General features: G+C 39.2%; 1 protein-coding gene across 11 annotated transcripts in view; it reads right to left on the bottom strand.

Moving 5' to 3' along the window:
• The window catches only part of dlg3 (discs, large homolog 3 (Drosophila)), a 483,556-nt gene that overhangs the window by 14,880 nt on the left and 444,325 nt on the right, over positions 1-24,351 (bottom strand). For 7 of the 11 annotated variants that reach the window (XM_059651426.1, XM_059651429.1, XM_048544762.2 and 4 more), the window contains 6 exons: positions 22,978-23,154; positions 15,190-15,265; positions 4,618-4,717; positions 1,944-1,985; positions 1,172-1,222; positions 85-186 (listed from right to left, as the gene is read on the bottom strand). In XM_059651426.1, coding sequence (XP_059507409.1) covers positions 85-186; positions 1,172-1,222; positions 1,944-1,985; positions 4,618-4,717; positions 15,190-15,265; positions 22,978-23,154 — 548 coding nt within the window. Of the gene's footprint in view, positions 1-84; positions 187-1,171; positions 1,223-1,943; positions 1,986-4,019; positions 4,066-4,617; positions 4,718-15,189; positions 15,266-22,977; positions 23,155-24,351 lie in introns of all 11 variants that reach the window. The other 4 variants (XM_059651428.1, XM_048544764.2, XM_059651427.1 and 1 more) reach the window with 3 other exon arrangements.

The following is a 24,351-nucleotide window of genomic DNA, read 5'->3' as shown; positions in this document are numbered from 1 at the left end:
TCCCCAAGTGAACAATGGTTTGTCATTATTTTGAATCCAAAAGTAGATGTTTCATGGATAAGATGATATTTTTGAAGTACTTACGCGGTACACAGGAACCAAATTTGTTTGGAAACTCTGAAATCAAATCATCATTAATTCTGTCCTTCATTGGCCCCAGAATTATTATTGGCCGAGCATAGTGAACTGAAATTTAAAAACAATTAAAAGAGAATTAACAATTACATAGAACCAAACATATTAAATAGCCTAAGTAGCACCCCTCCCACTATCCCTCAACTGTTTACAGACTGTCAACGTACTGTTTACTGTCTACAAAAATGCACTGCAGCAACTGAACAAGACTTATTTCAGCAGCACCCTTTAAAGCTGTGACGTCCATCACAGGTTTTGCACACGTGCATGGGAAGACCAGATCAACAGCTGTGCTAGTTTCAATTGTTTTAGGACTGTTTCAGTGCTCCTATCTCACTACATGTAACGGAAAAGACAAAAGAATAAGGTAACAAATTGGACCAGAGGTGGATTGTCTAATTATTCTAAGAACCAATATATAATAGCAAACTCATTCTAATTGATTACAGAGGTGTTATCTGCTTCAAACAGACCTGATGTTATAGAGTTAGTACTGCAGAAGTACAGAGAGCTCTCATCACTTTGGTTCCAGGCTTTTACAGAGGATTCCTTACAGAAAATTAAGACAAAGGATGTATGTTGCTAGCAAGAGCAATATTTATCCTTGAACTACTGCAGTTCCTGATGTGAAAGTACCATTGTACTGTTACAAAGTGAATTCCAACAATTGAAATCAGTGGGCAAAATAAATGGTGACATGACTAAGTAAGAAGAGTGAGTTGCATAAAAGCAAAAGTGTGTAGATGCTGGAGTTCGAACTGGAGTTAGCAGATGGAGTCTCATGCATTTGCCATAGAATAGCACTCAAGTTACCATAAAAATATTAGGTTTAGATCTAGATTTAATACAATGATATAGCACAAAAACCTCATTTGGTCTCTTGTATAGCAAGTCCACTAATTCTATGTGATCGGGTAAGGGTTTCTGATTACAACGTAATAGCACAGTATCTTCCTGCACATTGCTAACTGAATATTTCCAAACACAATATTATAACTTCCTACAAAAGAGCATCCATCTGAAAATATCTACTTACTCTCCAGGCGAGTAACTGCTTCATAAGATAGAACAGTATCATCCTGACCCTCTATGAAGAAAGAAAATAGAAAACATTATGATCAGCTGAAATCCTCCTCAACATTTAAACTCCACTCACCCCATACCATCCTCTTGCTCCTGCATTTCCATCTGCCCAGTCTGCCAGCGCTTGCTTAAATCTAATCCACTAGGAATTTAATTTGAGACACAAGTAGAATACAAAACGGAATTATAAGTCAGTCAGTTTTGGTGATAATTCATCATTTGTATTAAGGTATCCATCTTACTGGTAAGTCTGGTGTGTATCCTGTGGTGTGTATCCTGTGTTATAGCAGGCTAAGGCTGGAGCAAATAAAAAGCAACAATGAACTGCATCTTTGTGAATTCCCAGACCACAACATTGACCCAAGCACAGAATATGTGGGGGTGAGCAGCCCAGATTGTCCTGCTCACTACTAGATAAATGCAGCTTAAATGGCACTGTTTGATTCATTTCAAAGAGACTGAAGCTAAAGCCTCCAACTCTATCCTAGGTGGTGACAGCTAATGAAGCTTGGGTTGCAAGCTCTTCTTTAGTCCTGATTAGGGCTGAGGTCCTGATTGACTATCCAACCAAAAAGCAATTGAATATGTTGATGGCCTCATGATAAGGCTATGCAGGTTGTCAGTGTTCCCAACCGTTTGTCCCACCTGAGGACAGGACCTGTGGAGACAAATGACCTGCAAAGGGAGAAGAAAAATAAATGAAGGAACCCGAAGGGGTTACTTACTGGAGCTGCTTTCACTGTCACTGGTGTTGGACGTCATACACTCTGCAAAAAAAGCAAGGTGCCAGAGTTTCAGATTATAAAAGGAGCATACAACAGATGGGCACTGTCCTTCGGTACGTGCTTCTGATTACAATGTACTGGCACAGTAACTTCCTGAACATTACTAACACTGAATATTTTAATGTACGTTTGGAAAAATGTGCTGATCAAAATCTTACACTGATTCTTACTGGATTTTTGTTTACTACAAAACAATTTGTTGTTTCCTGTGGGATGTGATTCTGCTGCTAATAATAGGTCTGAATATATAAAGTTACTGAGCATTCACAGCTATTATCCTTTATCGCTATGGTGAGGATGATCTCATAGGCTGGTATTCAATTGCAGAATGCTTAGTCTGTTCTGTGTTGCATCACACTGATGAAATGTACTTCCCACCCGCACATCATTTTCCAATGCTGTTCAAGATCTTAGCAAGTGCAACAGTGATTATTTTTTATAGGATATAAAAGTTAGCTTTCAACCACCTGTGCGCTGCCTGACTCATCCAGCATCTTCATCAGATGGGTCCGTCCATTCTGCCAGAAAAAAGCCCTGGTAGAAGTGAGATCAAGAAACCAAGGACTGACTCTTAAGAGGTGTGGCAATATTAGTCAAATTGCCACTGCTCCTTTTCACTTAGCCTGCTCCACAGCTCCATGATTTGAGCTTCTTCAGACACGCAAAGTGTTACTATTCAGGAAGCCTCCTACCACAGCGCTGGATCAACGCTAGAGGCTCAATACACCTGCTCTTTACAGCAGTAACTTAGATATTCCAATATTTAACGGCCCAAAGCCTCTTTGACAAGGAGAAAGGGTAAATGTGTAATATAAGTGGATGAGAGACTAGGGTGGATGACAGGTTCAGTGACAAACAGGCAAGGTGGTAGGATGGGCAAGTAAGTGAAGGGATACAGGTAGCAGCTAAATGGGTACAGGTAGCAGCTAAACAGGACGCCTCAGGAATTGCAGGTCAGGGTGATGTGGAGGAATTCAATTGAATACCCAGAGAAGGGGTCACAGTGAGTGATTTTAAACTCCTCTAAATTTTTAGAAATTATTATCAAGGTTAGTATCCAGAGGGCTCCAAGCGCTGGGCAACTGCCCACCAGAAGCTTAAATTTCCCAAGCGATTACTGCATCAGGATTTCTAACAGATCCATAATGTACCTTACAGGGTATGTCTGCTTTCTAGCTATCTGGAGATGAGAAGATCTAGGTCTGAGAAAGGATCCAAACTGAGGATTTATTAAATGTTCATACATCATGAGTGAGTTATTAGCTAGTTATATGTAGTGAGCAAGTAATATAATACATTATAGCAGCACAGGTCAGGGATGAAGTTAAAAAGTGGCAAAGCAAGAGATTTAAGCAGTTGTCTTTTCATGGAAAATTAATATCAGAAGGTACTACTAAAAATACTACAAAAACTTGATCCACAAACCTTCCCACTGTGGAGTATTGGAACAAAAAGCAAAGGTTTGATCGAGACAGATTAAACAGGTAATTATAACCCCAACTATTTACATCCTAGTTGATAGCACTGATACCCTGAGCTGCAGCATCCAAAGGGGCACTTTGCAATGTGCTTTATGATAGGCTGGGACTAATCATTTGCAAAAGCTATAAACAAAACAGACTAAAATCATCCCTTTTCAATTCTCTTTTTATAAACCATATGCATTATAAACACATAAAATCTCTCAAATTAGACACAAATCCTTTAAACGGTGCACAAAATTATAGATGAGTTATGTGATTTATATTGCATTAATGACTAAGTGTTGGTTAAGAATTTGTTGTACAATTAAACTGATAAATCATTAACTTGTGACTTAATTTAGTTTGCAACACTAGGTCGTCATTTTTGAAATTATTGGAGAGAGGCAGTCCTTAGTAACCAGTGTAAAAATGGACTTGAAGCACCGGCAATGCTAATAAAGTTACTTGGGGTTACAGAAGTGAAGAGAGATCAGATGTTCAAGAGGTAGTTGTTTGTGATTTCTACATTCACAAATGTTGGTCTCTCACTTACTCAGGTTCTTCATCCCGTAATAGTCATCACTTAATCCAGGGAACTCCTGGATCCAATCACCGGACAGCAAAAATTTAGAAGTAACACAGAAACAAAAAGAGATATAGAAACAGAGGAAAGGAGTGAATTAGCACCTGGACTCCTGCACAGTGATAGAGCAGAATAGAAGTTGCTACTGGGGCCACTGCAGTTACTGAGGATTTCATTGATTTTAACTGTTTCATGATATTGAGACCAGGGAATATTCATGCAGAATTGTTAGTCTGTTAAATTGTAATTGTTTTAAATATATTCAGTGTTAACTCAGATTGAGCAGACATGATATTACATGAATTTTGCGAATGCTACTGAAATAATTACAACGTGTTAATTCTGCAACATAAGACATTAATATCAGATCTCACTCTGCTCACTGTCTAACATCAAAATTATACCTCAGTCTGGACCTGCTGAAGCCCCATTTGATACAGTCCATGGAAAAGTGCTTGGAACATTGGAACCATTGTACTGACATGTTAGTGTTTGCACCACACTGAGTTAGTGTTTACAGAATGTTGTTCCCTCTGATCAGACTTCATGTAAGCCTACAGTTACTTACGGCCATGATCACCTGTGTGCTCCTGCACAATATTCTCCTTGCTCCTGTAGAAGGTAAACTTTCGAGACAAGATGCTCTTTTTACGCTTGGCTCTGGATGACTGTGAAGGAGAAGAGGATGGATGGAGGACATAGGAGGATGAATGGATGTTTCAGTCATGCAAAACACATTGTAAATGTGGATCAGCATTGACGTGGCGAGCAAAATCAGGTAAACAAGGCTTTTCTTAACTGCATTTTATGGCATCTCCTCTAAATAACCAAATTCTTTCACACAACCAACCAGCCAAGTGTATTAAACCAAAATTCCCCATTATCTATTGACGTTCTTTGCTCTCCAACAGCACTAATTCATTACCTAACTACTCATGCAATAAAATCTGTACTTCATGTTGAAGATATGGACTGTAATGAAACTAAAGGCTGATGAGCCTATTTACCGCCTAGACATTTGTACCTATCAACAGTTCAAGTACTGTAGTGAATCCTGATAATAACTTAGATGCTTGCGTCTAGAGGCAGAATTTATGGATAATTTAATGCATTCATGCTGGTTACAGATGGCCTTATCAACGGGTAGCACATGCCAGAACTTCTAACACACACTTGACTAGGATTTTTCAATTGTTGTCAGAACTTTACCAGTGTGCCATTAAAAACTGTTATCTATGTCTAACTGTGCTTATTGGTAGGCAAGACTTCTTGCCACTAATCCAGAATTAAATTTACCCTAAGAACATTATCTCTGTAGTAATATAACGATGTTCACATGGATCTGGAGAAATGACACATAAATCACAATGCTGGAGACCAGATATTCACCTGAATGCTGTTTCCAAAATATAAATGTTCACATCCTATAGCAGAAGGGCAGAGGTTGAATTCTTTACTAAAATGTTGAAATTGATTGCAATAATCCTAACCCTAATATTGACTGTGCGAAGATCCCCAACTGGGAAGGACTAACTCAGCCAAGACCTGCCCATCCCCAGCAGTATTAGTTAAATAGAAACTGTTATTTGAGGATGCCATGTATTGACGCCTTGGATTTTACAGTCATTGCATCACCACGTTTACGACTTGTAAAGGGAAATGTTTGAAATGATAACGTTATAGGAAAAAATAAATAACAAATAACAAATGAAACTATCCTAGACTAACCACACACACTCCAGCCTTTGAGGCAGCATTGTATTAGACTGATATCGCTGAACACATTTAACTGAAGCACTGTTTAGTTTGAATCATACTCTTCAATTTACTTTAAAGCCATAACAGAAACTGTGGTCTCAGAAGACACAGGACATCATTCAATCTTTTTCTTCTCCCCACTGGTTGAAATTAAAGGCTGTAATAGCAGGTATTGTTCGAACGTAGGAGGCAGAAAACATCAAGAAAGGAAATCGAATGCACACCCCAAGTGGTAATATTAACAATAAATTTGCAAGCCTAAAAGAGCACACCACTGACATCTCAGTAGTTTTACCCCACCCCAGTGATAATACTGCCTGGAAGTACACCTCTCCAACTAATACTAACCAAAGTAATCCATTCCCATATTACATGGGGAATTAATTCCTGGAGATAGCACTAACATGATCTAAGAAGTACACTCTCAAACTGCCCTTGTCAAAACTGGCCAGACAGTATTAAGATCCCTAAAGAATCTGTGGTGACATCTGAGAAGAGTGTACAACTTGCCCACACCACCTCAACAGTACTAATATTACCTGCAGCAACAATCATAGTGTAAATGCCTCTATTTTATTGATACCCGTAGCTGTATATGCCACAATAATCAATAACACATGAAGTGCCAAACCACTCACCAAACCTCCTTTTACAGCCTTATCCTAATCGATTTCTGTAACCAACAAATTCCACCCCTCCCCAATTTCGAGACCTAATGGAATCTATTATCCTTTGTTATGGTTAGCTAGTCTGTAAAGAAACAAAAATTTTACCTTTTAAATTTAAAAAAATAATTTAAAGATGAAGAAAATTGAAAATAATAGATATTAAGTCGTGGAATCCGGTACCAGACAGATGGGAATGTGAGGCAGCAATACTATTTACTGTTGGGAATGTAGATCTGTGATTCTGACATTTTAAAGGAACTTTCTTATTAGCAATAAATATTCTGTTAGATTGCAGCACCCCTAATATTTTCTCAACAACTTATATTTATGAATCACCTCTAAATGTAAAAAATATTTCCAGACCATTTCACAAGCTTCATCAATAAATACGGATGCCAAATTAAAAAAAAGGATGGAAAGCAAAGATGATCCAAAAAAACTTGGTCAGATATGGATTTTCAGAAAAGGAAAGGCCCAAGCATTCAGATACAAATTACTAAAACAGTCCCCAGTGGTGAAGCAGAGGGAGGATGCATAAATGGCTAGAATTGAGAGAATGTAACTGGTTGTAAGGACTTGTAATTCTGGTATTGAAAAGAGTTACAAGACAGATTGAATAAAAACCAAAATAAAAGCACAGATATATGACTGTAAAGCACAGTTTTGGAGCCAAGATCCAGTGCAACTCTCGCTGAATGTAATGACGACAACTTCCTGGATGCAAATCCAACCCATTCTTTTTGACAAAGGTCACAATAACCTGAGTTGCAAAACCACACATACAAACTCAGAATTAATGCAGCTACTATCACTCTGTTAGCAGCTTTGTACATAAGCACTAAGCAAACCAAAAAGCTGCAGATGCTGGAAATCAGAACCAAAACACATAAGCCCTCTTTTAGCAGCCTGGTAAGTACACAGTTATTCATCTGAGCCTCAAAAATAAGAATAAAAACATTGCATTGGACTAATTTTGTGATCTATGCATATGAGAACAGAGGAACTTTTTTCAATACAGCGGGCAGAATTTCTCTTCCCTGGTGGTGTGGAGAAAAGTATTGATGAGAAATAATGGGCAAGTTGACCCTGACAAGATATTTATCCCTTTCTTGCCACCTTTCTAATAAATTTCTGGACCGGAGAGTCCATAGTCAACCTTGCCAACTCACCACCCATCAAGGCACTGAGGTGGTTAATTAATGGCCACAACTCACCATCTTCCCAACTACCTGGTTTCATAGTAGGCAAGCAAGTTTGCTTGTTTCCTGACTGGGAAACCAAGGTGTCAAGGGGCCTCCAATTTTTCCAAATCTGAAGCTGCCAGCCTTTGACAACGTGGATATTGAAGGAGGCAAGGAAAGAGATTGCTAGGGCCTTAACAGAGATCTCTGTACCCTCTTCAGTCACAAGCAAGGTCCCAGAAGACTGGAGAATAGCCAGCACTGTTCCTTTGTTTAAAACGGGCAACAGGGATAGTCCAGGAAATCATAAACAAGTTAGCTTTATATCTGTGGTAAAGAAATTACTGGCAAGGTTCTTAGGGATAAGATTTTTCTCACATTTGAAAAAGAATGAACTTAGGAGGGACTGTTAACGTGGTTATATGCAGGGGAGGTCTTGGTTCACAAAGTTGATTAGTTTTTTGAGGAAGTGACAAACTTGATCGATGAGGGTAGGACACTGGATGTGTCTACATGGACTTTATTAAAGCATTTGACAAGGTCCCTCATGGTAGGCTGATCCAGGAGATTAAGACATGTGGGATCCATTGTGAGCTGGTAACTTGGATACAAAATTGGCCTGGTCATAAGAGATTTAGGGTAGTTATGGCAGGGTGTTTGTCTGAATGGAGACCGTTAATCTGTGACCAGTGGTGTTCTGCAAGGATTAGTGCTGGTACCTCTGTTGTTGTAATATGTATATAAATGAACTGGAATAGGAAAGTTGGTGGTATTTTAGATAATGAGGAAGGTTGTCAAACGACACAGCAGGATATAAACAAATTGGAAAGTTAGGTGGATCAATGGCAAGTGCAGTTTAATTCAGACAAGTTTGAGGGTGATGCATTTTGGGAGGTCAAATGCAAGAGGCAAGTATATAGTAAATGGACCTGTAGGAGCACTGATTTTCTGAGGGATCTTGAAATGCAAGTCCATAGCTCCCTGAAAGCGATGAAACAAGTTGATAAGGTGATAAAGAAGGTACACAGCATGCTTGCCTTCATTGGTCAGGGCAGCGAGTATTAGTGTTGACAAGTCATGTTGCAGCTGTATTAGTTAGACCCCATTTGGTGTACTGTGTGCAGTTCTGGTTACCCCACTATAGGAAGGATATGGTGGCTTTGGAGAGGATGCAAGAGAGGTTTACCAGGATATTACCTGGAATGAAGTGTATTAGCTATGAGGGGATGTTGAAAAAACCTGGAATGTTTTTGCTGGAGCATCAGAGGCTGAGGGCACCTGATACAGTATATAAAATTATGAGAGGCATAGATAGGATAGACAGTCAGAGTCTTTCTTCCTATGTCAATTACTAGAGGCATAGGATTAACAGAAGTCGAGAGAAAGTGAGTTTAAAGGAGTTTTTTGGTGCCTGGAGACAGTAGAAGCAAATACAATAGCAATGTTTGATAGGCATTTAGACAGAAACATGAACAGTAGGGAATAAAGGAATACAGAGCATATGCAAGATGGAATTAGTTTAGAATGGTATCACAGTCAGCACAAACACAGTGGGCCAAAAGACCTGTTCCTGTGCTGTACTGTTCTAGATTGGAACACCAGTGTCGATGTCTCCGATCCGCTGGGAAACTCAACTATTATTACCTATCAGGTCTTAATGTGTTGATCGGAAATAGGGCAACATTTTCTTAGCAGTGGGGTGACAGTTAGTCAATGAAAAAACATGCAGCCCACAACATTTTTTTTTTGAAAAAAGGAAACATGCCCAGAATTTCAAACATGGTGTATGAATGCCAGTTAAAATGTTGGTAACATGCAAAGCATAACAATGTAGAGATGTGCAACCATGTTAGGATACTGCATTAAGTCATAGTGCTTAAGGTTAAAAATATAGCTGGCAACTTGCAACAATATGATGACATACAACGATACATTGATGGATCTTCCACCTTTTATTAGGAAGAATTCCTCCCTCAGACAACTGTCAGTCAATCTGCCTGGCCAGTTCCAGCAGCAACGGGCAAGTCATTTTTGTATTCGTTCAGGGATGCAAGTTTCACTGCCTAAACCAGCATTATTGTGCATTCCTTGTTTCCCTTGAGAAGGTGACAGTGAACTGCCTTCTCGAACCACTACGTTCGGCGTCGGTATTCTCACAATGCTCTTCGGGTGGGAGTTCCAGGATTTTAAGCTACAGAAAGTGAAGGAATGGCAATATATTTTCAAGTGAGTAGACTGAAGGGGAACTTACAGGTGGTGCTGTTCCCGTGTACCTGTTACCCTTGTCCTTAGTGGTTGCGACTTGGATGATGCTATCTAAGAAGCCCTGGTGAATTTCTGCAGCACATCTTGCAAATGATTCACATAACTGCTACGAGGGGGGGTACATGTCGTGCAAATCAAGTGGCTGCTTTGATGCTGCCAAGTTTCTCGAGTGTTGTTGGAGCTGCACTAATCTTGGTAATTAGTCAGTGGTCTATCAAACACCTGACTTGTGCCTTGTAGATGGTGAACAGGTTCTACAGTCAGCTGATCAGTTTCTCATTGCAGGATTCCTTATCTCTGGCCGGTTCCTGTAGCCACATTATTTACGTGGCTGAATCCAGTTCAGTTTCTGGTCAGTGGTAACCCCTAAAATGTTAACATTGTGGGGATTCAGTGATGGTGACCTTAGGTCACAGACCAGCTATGATCTCACTAAATGGTGGAACAGGTTTGAGGGGCTGAATGGCCGATTCTTCTTCCTATGCTTGATAGATCACCATAACTCAATGTATTCATTTCAAAATCATTATCATCAATTAATTAAATATTCATTCAGGAAAATGTATAAGTAGGAACCAGTTTTTTTTCTACATCGATTTACTCACAATATACTGTTATGAAGATGTGTTATTGGAAATACTAATTTAGAATATCATTGACTGGACATATTACTATATTGTGGACCTATTGGAAAGAATACTTTGCAAACTGAGGACACTGGCTACAGCAAGGACAAAGTTGCATTTGCAAAGGACACCAGTCGCTGAACTAGCATCATTTCGTCTACAAAGCTTTTCAAAGAAGTACTTTCATGATCTAGTTGACAGTTATAACAGAGCTACTGGATTCAAACAGTCTGAAGTCTCTTCGCCCCCTCTCTCTCTCTCTTTTCTCTGAAACTCTTCTCATCAAATTTTAAGAGTTGAAAACATATTGGCAAGGTATCATCACCACAAAAAAAGGACTTTATGTTTGCAACTGAGAAATCAGAGACAAAATTCTATAATCTACCAACACTGACTTCAGATCAGCCATAACTGATCCAGGAATATGTCCCAGTGCTGGCAACTTGCATGCAAAGTGATTTCAGTTACAGACAAGCATTTGGGACCATCTGTTATATTTTTCTGATTTTAACTGTTACTCGGCCAATGTGTTTTTAAGCTAACACTGCAGAGTATTTGTTTTTTTTCCCCACAGGCATGGAGTTTGAGTATATTGTTCAAGAAGGGAAGTTGTAAATATTTCCAGTTTAAATCTTTTGTTAACATTCCTTTATATCATTGCTTAAGCAAATTTTGTTTTCAATAAACTAACTGGTAAATAACTTCACTGGATTGTTTGAGACACTCAGTTAAAACATGTACGTAGTTTCCCATTTTAAATGTAAAAATTGTTGAGAACAGTAGAAAGCTGTGGCAGGGAAATCCACGAGTTCACCCCTCTGAATTCCAACATACTAGTACTAGTACCGTTCTACTAGCCACCTCTAAAACTATGGAATCTAGTTCATTTTTCTTAAATTAGCCTGTTCAGGCATGTTACAACACATTTAGGGCCAGTGATGTTTGAACCGTGACCTTCTGGCCTAGAAGTCGGGAAATGACCACCATATTGCAAGAGCCCTTGGCACCTTTTTTTTCTTTTAAGTTTCCTAATCACTTGTCTAGGTGTATTATGAGATACATTTGACAAAGGTTTGACTTGAACCCTAGCCTACTCGGTGCAAAGGTAGGGACAAATCACTGTGTACAAGAACCCTCTAAATACCAGTTCTTAACTGCCTAATTAATAGGAGATACTCTAAATTTCGATTAGAACAAGCATCTACACAAACCTATTTATCACAGGATTTGGAACATTAAAAATCTCTTCACAGCCTACCTTACATTTACAATCTCCTCCTGCACAGAGTTCCGTGTGACATTCTCCACTGGCCTGTTCTCCCCATTGGATGGGCCCCTTTCTCTTATGGAATCTCAAACTCTTTCTCAATCTCCCAATCTTACTACACTTATTTACATTTTTAAAGGTATTCTCAAAACCAATATTTTTGAAAAAATTATATTTCGCACTATTAGTCAGCCCATGAACAGAAGTTCTTCTCTCAATCAGGTTGATTTCTTCATACTGATTCTCTCTTGTGCAATGCCTAGATTTCATTATATCAATAAGTACTATAACAATGCAGGTTGTCTTATTCACCACCCTCTCAAACTAGTAGGATTGATGAGAAAGGAACTTGAAAACATCTTAAAAGTTCTTCCCTCTCAGGTTTAAAAAGAATGTACTGTAACATCAATTAAAGTGGTAGATAATTAGTTTACTTATAACAAAATGCAAGTTATGCTGAGAATGCAAAAGTGCTTCAAGAAGATTAAGAAATGCCAAGTGAATAGGCAAGAATATGGCCAACAGAATATGATGCAAATAAAGTGAGGTTACCCACTTTGATAACAGGAACAGAGGTGCAAAACGTTATTAAACAGGGAGAGATTGGGAAATGTTGATGTCCGTAGTATCATGCATTTCCCTGTTCATATGTCACAAAAAGCAAACATGCACATGCAGCAATTGAGAAAGTAAGTGGTAAATTGGCCTTTATTGCAAATAGATTTAAGAGGAGTAAAGAGGCCATGCTTCAACTGTATAAAAGTATGCCGAGACCACAACTTAAATATTGTATACAGTTTTGAGTCAGGGATTTGGGTTCCTTACTTAAGGAGGGATATATTTGTCATAGAAGGGGTACAAAAAAAGTAGATCAGACTGATTCTTAGAATTACAGAATGTAGAAACTGGACCTGCATTCTATAGAGTTCAGAAGAATGAAATGATCTTATATAAATATACTAATTTCTTGAAGGGTTTCACAGGGTAAATGCAGGAAAGTGTCCTAACACCAGCCGTCCCCCTCCATATGCAGTGCACCCACCCACTCCCCTATCTTTCCTGTTTAGGGCTGTGATGAGGAGGAATTTCTTAGGTCACTGAATGGTGATTCTTTGGAATTCTATACCCAAGAGGACTGTGGAGACTCATCAATTATGTTCAAAATAAAAATCAATAGATTTCTAAATATCAAAGACTGAGGTCACTCATCCCTGAAGGTTCTTTTACAATAAGATTGTCAATTAGCCCTTTTCTCATTACACAATACTAGATCTAAAATAGCATTTCCTGTAGTTGGCTTGTCAACATACTGCTCTAGAAACCCATCCCTACCTAACATATTCCATTCCTCCACAGCTTAGTACTCAGTTAGCTTACCGAGTCTATATGCAGACTGAAGTCAACCATAATAACTATGTTGTCTATACTTCTTACTTCTCTTCCTAGCACTACACTATTGTTAATATCTGGTGGCCTATAAATAACTTCAACTGATGTCTGCTGCTCCTTGCAGTTTCTTGGTTCTAATGGAAACAAATTCCATATGTTCTTCATACAAATGTACTGATTCCATCCTTTACTATCAGCATGACTCCACCTCCTTTTCCTTCTTGTCTGTTCTTCCTAAATGTCAAACATCCTTGGATAGTCAGTTCCCAGTCCTGGTGACTATGGGCCTTGTAGCTATAATGGCAATTGGATTGTATCCATCTATCCGCACTTGTACCTTAGGATCACCTAATTTGGTGTAAATGCTGTGGGCACTCAGATGGAGTGCCCTTAACTTTGTCTTTTTGATGTCATGAAACATTCTCAATGTTTGGCTTTGTTTCTCCTAACAACATGGACAATGTATATTTTGACTTCAAATTTCAAATTCAGAGAAAAATTCATCACCAATGCTTCTGCAAATCCAGTAGAAAGGTAGGGGCTCCAGTATCAGAGGCCTATTTCAGGACAATATCCCCAGTTTCAAGACAATACTTATTGTCATTGTGCTCCTCGTGTGGACCATATTGTTAATGTTTGACCCAAGATTTCCAAAGCAAGCTCTCTACTCCAAGTTCAGTTAAAGCAAGTGGCTACCAAAACAGCAATAAAAGTGTTTCGACAATGTCCTCAAAGCCTCCAGGAAAAAAATTCAGTATTTCCAAAGCTCATGGGAATCTCTTGTTCTAGAGTGCCCAAACTGGAGAAGAAGCATATGTGAAAAAACACACCATCTTGAACATTCCCAAACAAGCATGGGTAAATGAGTGATTGTGTGAGAGAACGGATTTGCATGAAAGAGTGACTGTAAGACTATAAATTAAAATAAGCACCAACTGTCAGAAATATCCATCTCACTGATTCAACAGATAGACTTCCTGCATCACAAGCAAGAGCAGTTCAATGCTAATAAGCACAGCATCTTTTTTCCAGCTGTAGTTTAAGTTTCAGTAAATACAAATGGATTAATTACTTGTCTGAGTTTAGAGAGTTTCAGGCCTCAGGTTCATGAGGAAATGCACCACCTGCTTAATTTTATAATTGAGGCACATGGTCCTCAAATGCCCTATTTTTGGTGTGGAAATGCTACAATCTGATGCATGTGTACTGAAACCAATCTGGGGCATTGTCAGTCACATCAGGATAAGCCAACAAAGGGTTGACATTCTCAAGCATAATTATTGTGCTAAAGCTGAAAACCAAGACTTTTGTATTTTTATTCTGCTGGACCAGAGCAGTTCTAGGCTGCTAACCAGACTAGTCAGCTCAATGCCATGCTCAGAGTCACAAAGGGGCATCAACCAGACAGGTTTGGACTCAGGATCATCCAACTCTAGCTTTCAACTTTAGCATAATGAAAACAAGGCAATGTGATCAAGAAGTAATTACTTTTCTACAAAACGTTACTGAGCATATGTATCACGGGAAGTGCAATTTATGTGAAAATAAAAATAACTGTCTGTGGAAGTTTGCTTTCATATTTCTTCCACCATTCATATGTGAAGAGGGGATAAAAAAAGAATTTAAACTCAGGCCTTACTTTATCTCTGCTCATAGAATCGAGTAATGTTCATTGTGTCACATTCAGATTCTTTTTATATATACAAAATTTAAAAAGAATACGTGGAATCTCAGATTAAATGAGGTCTCTTCTGGCATCCTCATCACAATCAATATCTCTTACAAAATACTGTTAAAGTCACTTTTTGACGCTACTGTACTAATCAGAAAAATGGTTATATGGTCAACAGAAGAGTGAATTATCTGGTTCACATTTTTGCATGCTTCAAGTAAGGCGAAAAGAAATAAGGATCAATAATCTTGGTATTGTTCTCAAATGTTAGTTTTTTCCAAACAGATTTTTTTCTCCCCCACTCTAAAACTTACCCCTTTCATTTCAATAACTCCAGGTCTGGCATGGAATTTTACAGTTTTTAATCTTGCTCGTTCTTTCTTCTCAACACTGAGAAATAAAAACACAAAATGAAAACACATAAATCAATAATAGAACCTGGCTGGTTATTACCCTTAAGTCAAGTACCACTTTGTCTACAGTACAGAAAATTACACAGGAAGATATGCAATGCTGAGTGAGTAAGCTTTGTAAAATAGGATCTTTGTACCTTTGCCAGTACAGACCAATGATATGTCTGTCTATCATGCCTAATGGAGATTAAATCAAACAAGAAAGCAATTTCCCATATTTCAATACAGCTTTCTGCAATTGTAACCCCTGTTCAGGCAGCACAATATTATATTCAGAATTTGCAGTTAAGTCCACGAGGCATTGTATTTTCACCGAGTCAGGTTAAGGCCATTATTAATGATATCAGTCGCACCGTCATTTTTTGATTCAAGCTTCATGCTGTAAAATAATCAATCTTGGGGATAAGGCATCATCTGGGATGACATTACAGTTCAGTTATGAAAGAAGTGCTGCAGTGTTGATGATGAAACATTAAAGCAAAATGATTTCTGCCTGTTCAGGTGGATATTCGAGATGTCACACTAAAAAAAGAACATGAACTTTATGTTCTGCAACTAATAATAAATAAAATAAATTAACTAAGCATACAGCCCATTCCTATTCCTGAGACGTAGCTACTGAGAAAATTGCAATCATGAGGAGTGCTGATGGCGAGTAATGATTTAACATAGAAGGAATTGAATACCTTCCCAAACAGCAAAGAAGTATAAATATTCATTTTTTAAAATAAACTAAGCACCCACACTACAAAACTAGTTGAAAAGTATAAAATGGCAAAAAAAATAATAAACAGAAGTGTGGTTGAAATAAATAAAAAGAGGAACACAACGATTTAAATCTTAGGCTTCCAATCATGTAATTAGATAAGTCATGTCAGAAAAAAGAATCAGAAATATCCTAAAACTCTTCACCTGCAATTATTTGTAAGACAAAGTCCTATATGTTGATAAATATGGTCAATCCTTAGTCAATAAACAGAACCAGTGATGAAATGTCTAGTTCATTAGATGGTGCTGGTTGCAGAAAATGAGCTTTCTGCCTTTCATTTTATGATGTATGAAATCTTCAACATCCACTTGTACAGTAAGTAGTTTCAAGTTTCATTTCCAACAATATAGCACGTCCTTAAGATCTGATGCGATGCCAGCCTTAACCATGTCCTCTTCAGCCTAGACAATGTACTTAATTAATTTTTACTGATGCAGATAATAGCATTAACTGAGCTAAGTTGACCCTTGAGGTTTAACTTGCAGACTAATTTTTTTAAGTGCTTTCTCAAGACTGGTTGAAAGCAGATAAATATTTTAAATTTAATATAGTATTCTCTTACAAAACATCACACTGCACCAATGTTCAAAGACTGAAAGTAACTATTTTATCATTAGCAATACAACTGAAATTATGATAACTTAACTGAATGAATGGCAAAAAATACCCAAGTTAGGTAAGCATATTAAAATCAGGGCCTGTGACTTAGTTATTAGCAGGATGGGACATTGTGCATTCTCAACATACACAGGTGCCACCAGTTCAGATCCCCTTATTTTAACATGGAAAGTGCGTACACAATTTTATTTGTGTAGTCTACCAATAGGACTAGGGGCATGATTTCCTAGACAGAAGGAATAATTGTACAAGTTGACTTGTTAAAGCAACATAATCATGATATAGCAGATATATTAAACGGTCTTTTCACATTTTTTTTCACAACAGAAGATTGTAAGCAAACTCCAATCATCTACTAAATGGAGAAATAATCCATAATACCCAGAACTCTATACACAAAGAACACCACTGTGCAGAAACAGAGGTATAAATGTCAATAATGCTCTTAACTTGTATGGAGTACATTTTAAAGTTCTCAAGGAATTAAAGACAGAAAATAAGCGCAGCTTTGTTTGATAATTTTCAGAAATCCTTGTTAATAAAACAGCAATAAAGTACAGGAGGTGAGCAAATATAGTTCCTTTGGAATATAACACTGATGCACAGACTAATGAGTTAGAAGCTTCCAGTTTGATGAATCAATTTGGCTATAATCATTCCTTTGCAAGTTCATCTTAATATTGAGTAAAGCTGCTTAATGATTTGGAGCAAGCCTTGCTCACTGGGAGCACAACTCAATGAAGATTGAAGAAATATGTACAAGTAAAAATGCATGCAAAGGACAGACAGCCGGTTTAGATTCCAATTTTACATGTGCAGATTTTGCTGTTTTACCAGTAGATACAGGATATTGCAAGCCAACTCTTATGCAAACCAAGGGTTAGCTGCAAGAACAACTGACACTACGAAATACAACTCAGTTTGTTCAGCAAATCAGAATTTGTGACATGGCCTCAAATCAGAGGTCGAAAATGGTATTGTATATTGTAAGTAGAGTCAGAGGATGCTTTAATTACACAGGAGGATACAGGCTGGATGGAAAGAAGATGGGTATTTCAAGGGTAAAACATCGGATTACAAGCTGGCTAGGAAGAGAAAGAAATTAGAGTTAAAATATCAGATTTGTTGAAAGTAGGCTTTCCATAGGGTTTTGGGTCCTCTTCTTTCCCAATTTCCCCTTAGATATCCATCAGTTAGGTCCTTTAAATAACACAATGGAGAGCTCCATCAAAAAAAATGTTCTCTAGCAAATAGGTACTAAAACAAAGGGTCCCATTTCTATCGCCAAAAACCACCAGAACATTTTGTAGAACGGAGCGGGGGGGGGCAAGATTTGCAAGAACCGAACTTTTTGAAATTTACATCACCTATAAATAGGGTGTTTAAAAAGGTAACAAGGTGTACAGATAATGGGAACTGCAGATGCTGGAGAATTCCAAGATAATAAAATGTGAGGCTGGATGAACACAGCAGGCCAAGCAGCATCTCAGGAGCACAAAAGCTGACATTTCGGGCCTAGACCCTTCATCAGAGAGGGGGATGGGGTGAGGGTTCTGGAATAAATAGGGAGAGAGGGGGAGGCGGACTGAAGATGGATAGAAAAGAAGATAGGTGGAGAGAGTATAGGTGGGGAGGTAGGGAGGGGATAGGTCAGTCCAGGGAAGACGGACAGGTCAAGGAGGTGGGATGAGGTTAGTAGGTAGATGGGGGTGCGGCTTGGGGTGAGAGGAAGAACAGGTTAGGGAGGCAGAGACAGGTTGGACTGGTTTCGGGATGCAGTGGGTGGAGGGGAAGAGCTGGGCTGGTTGTGTGGTGCAGTGGGGGGAGGGGACGAACTGGGCTGGTTTAGGGATGCGGTGGGGGAAGGGGAGATTTTGAAACTGGTGAAGTCCACATTGATACCATTGGGCTGCAGGGTTCCCAGGCGGAATATGAGTTGCTGTTCCTGCAACCTTCGGGTGGCATCACTGTGGCACTGCAGGAGGCCCATGATGGACATGTCATCTAGAGAATGGGAGGGGGAGTGGAAATGGTTTGCGACTGGGAGGTGCAGTTGTTTGTTGCGAACTGAGCGGAGGTGTTCTGCAAAGCGGTCCCCAAGCCTCCGCTTGGTTTCCCCAATGTAGAGGAAGCCACACCGGCTACAGTGGATGCAGTGTACCACATTGGCAGATGTGCAGGTGAACCTCTGCTTAAAGTGGAATGTCATCTTGGGGCCTGGGATAGGGGTGAGGGAGGAGGTGTGGGGGCAAGTGTAGCATTTCCTGCGGTTGCAGGGGAAGGTGCCGGGTGTGGTGGGGTTGGAGGGCAGTGTGGAGCGAACAAGGGAGTCACGGAGAGAGTGGTATCTCCGGAAACAGACAGGGGTGGGGATGGAAATATGTCTTGGGTGGTGGGGTCGGATTGTAGATGGCGGAAGTGTCGGAGGATGATGTGTTGTATCCGGAGGTTGGTGGGGTGATGTATGAGAACGAGGGGGATCCTCTTTGGGCGGTTGTGGCGGGGGCGGGGTGTGAGGGATGTGTTGTGGGAAATACGGGAGAACCCTCACCCCATCCCCCTCTCTGATGAAGGGTCTAGGCCCGAAACGTCAGCTTTTGTGCTCCTGAAATGCTGCTTGGCCTGCTGTGTTCATCCAGCCTCACATTTTATTAACAAGGTGTAGAGCTGGATAAACACAGCAGGCCAAGCAGCATCAGAGGAGCAGGAAAGCTGACTTTTCGGGTCTAAGCCGAATCATTCAGCTCTACACGTCGTTATCCCAGATTCTCCAGAATCGGCAGTTCCTACTATTTCTGTTTACAAAGGTATTTGGCATGCTTGCTTTCATTGCTCAGTCCTTTGAGTACAGGAGTCGGGAATTCTTATTGAGGTTGTACAAAACATTGGTGGGGCTTCTTCTGGAATACAGCATCCAGTTCTGGTTACCCAGTTACGGGAAGGATATTATCAAGCTGGAAAGGCTTCAGATGAAATTCACCAGAATGTTGCCAGGTATGGAAGGTTTGAGTTATTAAGAAAGGCTGGATAGGCTGGGACTTTTTATCGCTGGAGTGTAGGAGGTTGAAAGGCGACCTGAAAGAAGTTTATAAAATAATGTAAGGTACAGACAGAATTAATGGTAGTCATCTTTTCCCTAGGATGGGAGATTTCAAGATTGGAGGGGGGGGGCATATTTTTAAAGTGAAAGGACAGAGATTTTAAAAAGATACGAGAGGGAAATTTTTACAGAGAGGGTGGCTCGCGTGTGGAATGAACTTCCTGAGGAAGCGGTGGATGCAGGTACATTTGCAACTTTTAGAAGACATTTGGATAGATACATGAGTAGGAAATGTTCTGTAGGGATATGGGCCAGGAGCAGGCAGGTGGAGCTAATTTAGTTTGGGATTATAAACCGAAGGGTCTGTTTCCGTGCTGTATGGCTCTAAGTGCCCTCTCCGGTTAACATGTGCATTAAGCCAATTTCTCAGATTTCATCTAAAATGTCCTGTACACTTGGAAAACCCGCAAAATTAAAACTTCTCTGCCCTCTCCAATATGGAAGTATTAACAGTGCTTTGCTGACCCAATATGTATTAGTCATTTGCTGTATCCAGGTATAAACTGCAGACTGACTTCTCTCCAATAGCGTCCAGGAAAGAAAATGTTATACTCAGGTCAAACATTGTGACTTTCACAACTGTGCGAGAACCTTGAGGTTGTCATTGAGTCAATTTGCAGTAAAACAAATCTCACACAGACAGCTCTCTGCTGTAGAAGTGTGTCCTGCCTGTTAAGATGCATGCATGAATATTGATAAGTGTAAATGTACTGCAAGCTTAAGATGCTTGTGAGCAGCTCTTCATTTGATTAATTTAAATCAGCAAAAACAGTCAAAAAGATTCAATCCATATGATTTTGTTACATAATTCAGCATTGATTGACCAGTCAGCATTAAACTGTAAGTACACACGGGTCAAAGTATTTGTCAAAATCTCATTGCAATGCATGTGAAAAAAATACATTTACATATACTCTGAAACCTCAATACCTATGCTTTAACAATTAGGCAAAGGCAGTTATGCCAGTTGGGCATATAAGTGCCTATCTTATATGGACGAGGTGTATACTGATCATGGCACCTCACTCATAGTCATGAAACTTAGAGTGGGACTTAATCTATTACTATTTATTTTTGCCACAAGTGTTTCTCCTTCTCCACAAATCTCAACTCTTGATTTGATTGACAGGGCAATATAGCAGACACTACAAGCTAAAAACATCACCAGATGGGGTCTACCAATCATGGCTCAATTCGTACAGTTTCACCTGAGCCTTAAGATCCTAAGCTCACGTCCCTCATCGTGCCTCAACTGTACATATTAGACTGACGTTCCATTGTAGTGCTGAGGGACTACTGCACAGTTGAGGTGCCATCCTTTGGATGAGATGTTAAAATGAGGCCCCAGATGTCTGTTCAGTTGATGTTAAAGATTGCATGACATTATTTTAAAAAAGAGCAGGGGATTTATCCTTGGATTCTTAGAATCATAATGTAATCCTCAGGACAGAAGATGGCATTGACCTCCAATCCCGATTCACTTCCTATTTCCCTGCAGGTGTACTTCCTTCAAGTGCCCATCCAATTTTCTTTCTAAATCAATCTTTCCACATCCACCATCCTCATGAGGAATGACTTCCAAGTCATTACTATTTACTACAGAAAACAGTTTTTCCCCCTCTCAAAATCTGAAATCTGTATCCCCTGGTCTCTTTAAAATCAGCAATACGAAGAGTTCTTCCTTGGTCTACTTTACTAAGTCTAACATGATTTTGTTCACCTATATCAAATCTCATCTTCGTCTCCTCTGCTCCAAGAAGAATGACGTCAGCCTTTTGTAATTTTTCCTAATTAAGGATTCCAAATATCTTGCCCATCATTAATGTCAGAATAACTGGTCTGTGGCTATTAGGACTACTTGTCACCTTTCTTACATCTTGGCCAAAACGATTCTATCAGTCTCATTCCTGTCTGTAAGAAATTGCTGCCACGCTTCCTACACTGTTAACAGTGGCTACACTTTAAAAAGTAATTCCTTAGCTGTGAAATATTTTGAGATATCCAATGGTCCTGAAAAGTACTATAGAAATGAATGTCTTTTTTGGTTCAGCACTACCAGCAGAGCAGTAGATAAATTTAGTAATGCCATTTCTTGGGCTTATTCTTGAGAACTTTTTTTAATAGAAGAATAGTCCATTTCACTATTTTGAAGCAAGGACTGAAATGAAACGATTTGTACACAAAAGAAGAATTTGCTGTAAGCAAGCACCATTAAATCTATTACAGAGCAAATTGTGCAATATCAGTGATTAGAAAGATGGAGAAACCTATTTTTTTCCCAATTAAGAAAAAAGGAAGAATGGCGACTTCACAATACTAACCACTTATCCACTGGACCAAGAACAATGACTTACATTTATATTCAAATTTCATCATGGAAAAAAACAATCCTGAGAAACTTTTGAGGATTATATAATCAGATAAAAATTGATACCAAGCTTAAAAAAATTGAGATATTAGGAAATTGTGGTGAAAAGAATAATTCAACAGATAGGTTTATTAAAGGAGTTAATGTGGAGAGCTTTAGGGAGAAAAGTACAGAGCTTGGGGCCTAACTAGCTCAAGGTAGAGGTACTACTGGTGAGAAGGCAGTAGGGTATCTACAAGCAGTTAGAGTTGGAGGAATGCATAGTTCTGTGCAAGTTATAGGACTAAAGGAGATGGGAGAGATGAGACCATGGAAAAATGGGAACATAAAGATGAGAACTTCAAATGTAAAGCAATGCTGAGCTGGGAGCCACAGCAGTTCAGATGGTATAGGACGGACAGTCTAATTAGAAAACAGAGAGCACAGTTTTGGACGTGTTCACATTTATGGAGGTTGGAAGGTGAGAGACATAACAGAGAATACGGGAACAGTCAAGTGTGGACTTAACGAAAAGCATGAATGATGATTTCAGCAACAGAGAAACCTAGCTAAGGCAGAGATAACAAGGTTACAGAAGTGGATGTTTGAGATCTTTTGTGATGCAAGGGTTAAGCGATTGCAAGTTTATTTTAGGATATAGTATTCCAAGACTGTGAACAATCTGACTTGCCCTCAAGGCAGTGTCAGTGAGTTGACTAGATTTGTGCCTGGAAAATTAAGCCTTCGCTGGGGGATTGATGACATCAAAATGCTTTACTGCCTTTTCAGGGCAGATAAGAACATTTCTGGATGATTCAATGTACTCAAGTGTTGGCAGAAAAGTTTCTCACTCACCGTTTCTTACTTGGTATGACACCAATCTGCTCACTTTCGCCATGAGGGGTAACAAGTCGTGCTTGCCACCATTCATCATCAGAGGCATTAATGACATGTAAAATATCACCATACAAGAAACTCAGCCCTTGACTTGGCAGACAACTGTCCTTGGTTCTATCATAGTCAAAGAGAGCACTGAAAAACAAATGGCATAAGGTATACTGTAAGCTCAGAACACTTTGACAATTATTACAGGGAGATGAGACAGATACTACACAAATGCATGCGCGCACACACACACACACACACACACACACACACACACACTGCAATGATGCACAGTGAGATCTGGGAACTATCTTCCCAAACGCTCCAGCGTCGGTATCGATCACGTTGAATAAACATATGGATAACTGGGCTGAGAAATTAAAAGGAAAAACAATGGGCTGGTCAGTCTGCTCTGCCATTCAATTAGACCATGGCTGACCAGTATTACCTATGCTTATCCATTTTGGTCTGTAGCCCTCAATATTCTTCTGTAACAAAAAGTGATTTACAATCAAATGTTCAATTTCCTACTGACACAGCCTCATCAGCCTTTTCTCTCCTTCGGGGCAGGAATGGGCTGTAAGCTCCAGATTTCCATTAACTTTGTGTGAAGAAGTGATTTCTGACTTGATGCCTGATTTCTCCCAACTATCAAAGTTCTGCCTCCCTGTTCTGAACTTCTCCTCTAGAGGATTTTTTTAAAATAAAGTCCTCTGATCATTTTAAATGTTTCAAGTATTGCACCCCTTTCTCTTCTGCATTTAAGGTAATATAAGCTATGTTTAAGCAACCTGTCCTCATAAGTCACCCCTTTTAGCCATGATATAATTCTGGTGAATCTGCATCAAACCTCTCTCAACAGGTGTCTCCAAAACTGCATGCAGTTTTCAGGTTCTTGGCATTTAGAAAACAACCTTGTTTATCCTTCTGAGATCCATTTTTCTATACTGAATGGGCAAAACTGACAGATGAAGACCAATCAGTCAATACTTCTTAGTAATTTTTAGTCAGTGCTATTAAATCATGGAATCACATCTAAAATTTGACATTATGTTTTTGAATTTTGCAAGCACAGGCTGGTTAAATTAATCTAATGCATCTAAAGATTTTTATATTTTCACAATTTGCTCAAATCCCTCTTTATCGCAGAACTTTGAAATCTCTTATCATTTAGATAAACATGTCTTTTTAAAAATTCTTCCTGCCAAAGTGGACAATTCCACATTTTCCCACATCATATTTCATTGCCAGTTCTTTGCCCACTCACATGACCCATCATATAATACCTTTGTGGCTTTCTTAAAATGTCCTCCTCACAACTTACTTTCCTACCAATCTTTCTGC

Source organism: Stegostoma tigrinum, chromosome 15, assembly GCF_030684315.1.
Source record: "Stegostoma tigrinum isolate sSteTig4 chromosome 15, sSteTig4.hap1, whole genome shotgun sequence".
NCBI lineage: Eukaryota > Metazoa > Chordata > Chondrichthyes > Orectolobiformes > Stegostomatidae > Stegostoma > Stegostoma tigrinum.
Note: the sequence above shows the minus strand (reverse complement) of the source record. Positions and strands in the feature narration are given on the sequence as shown.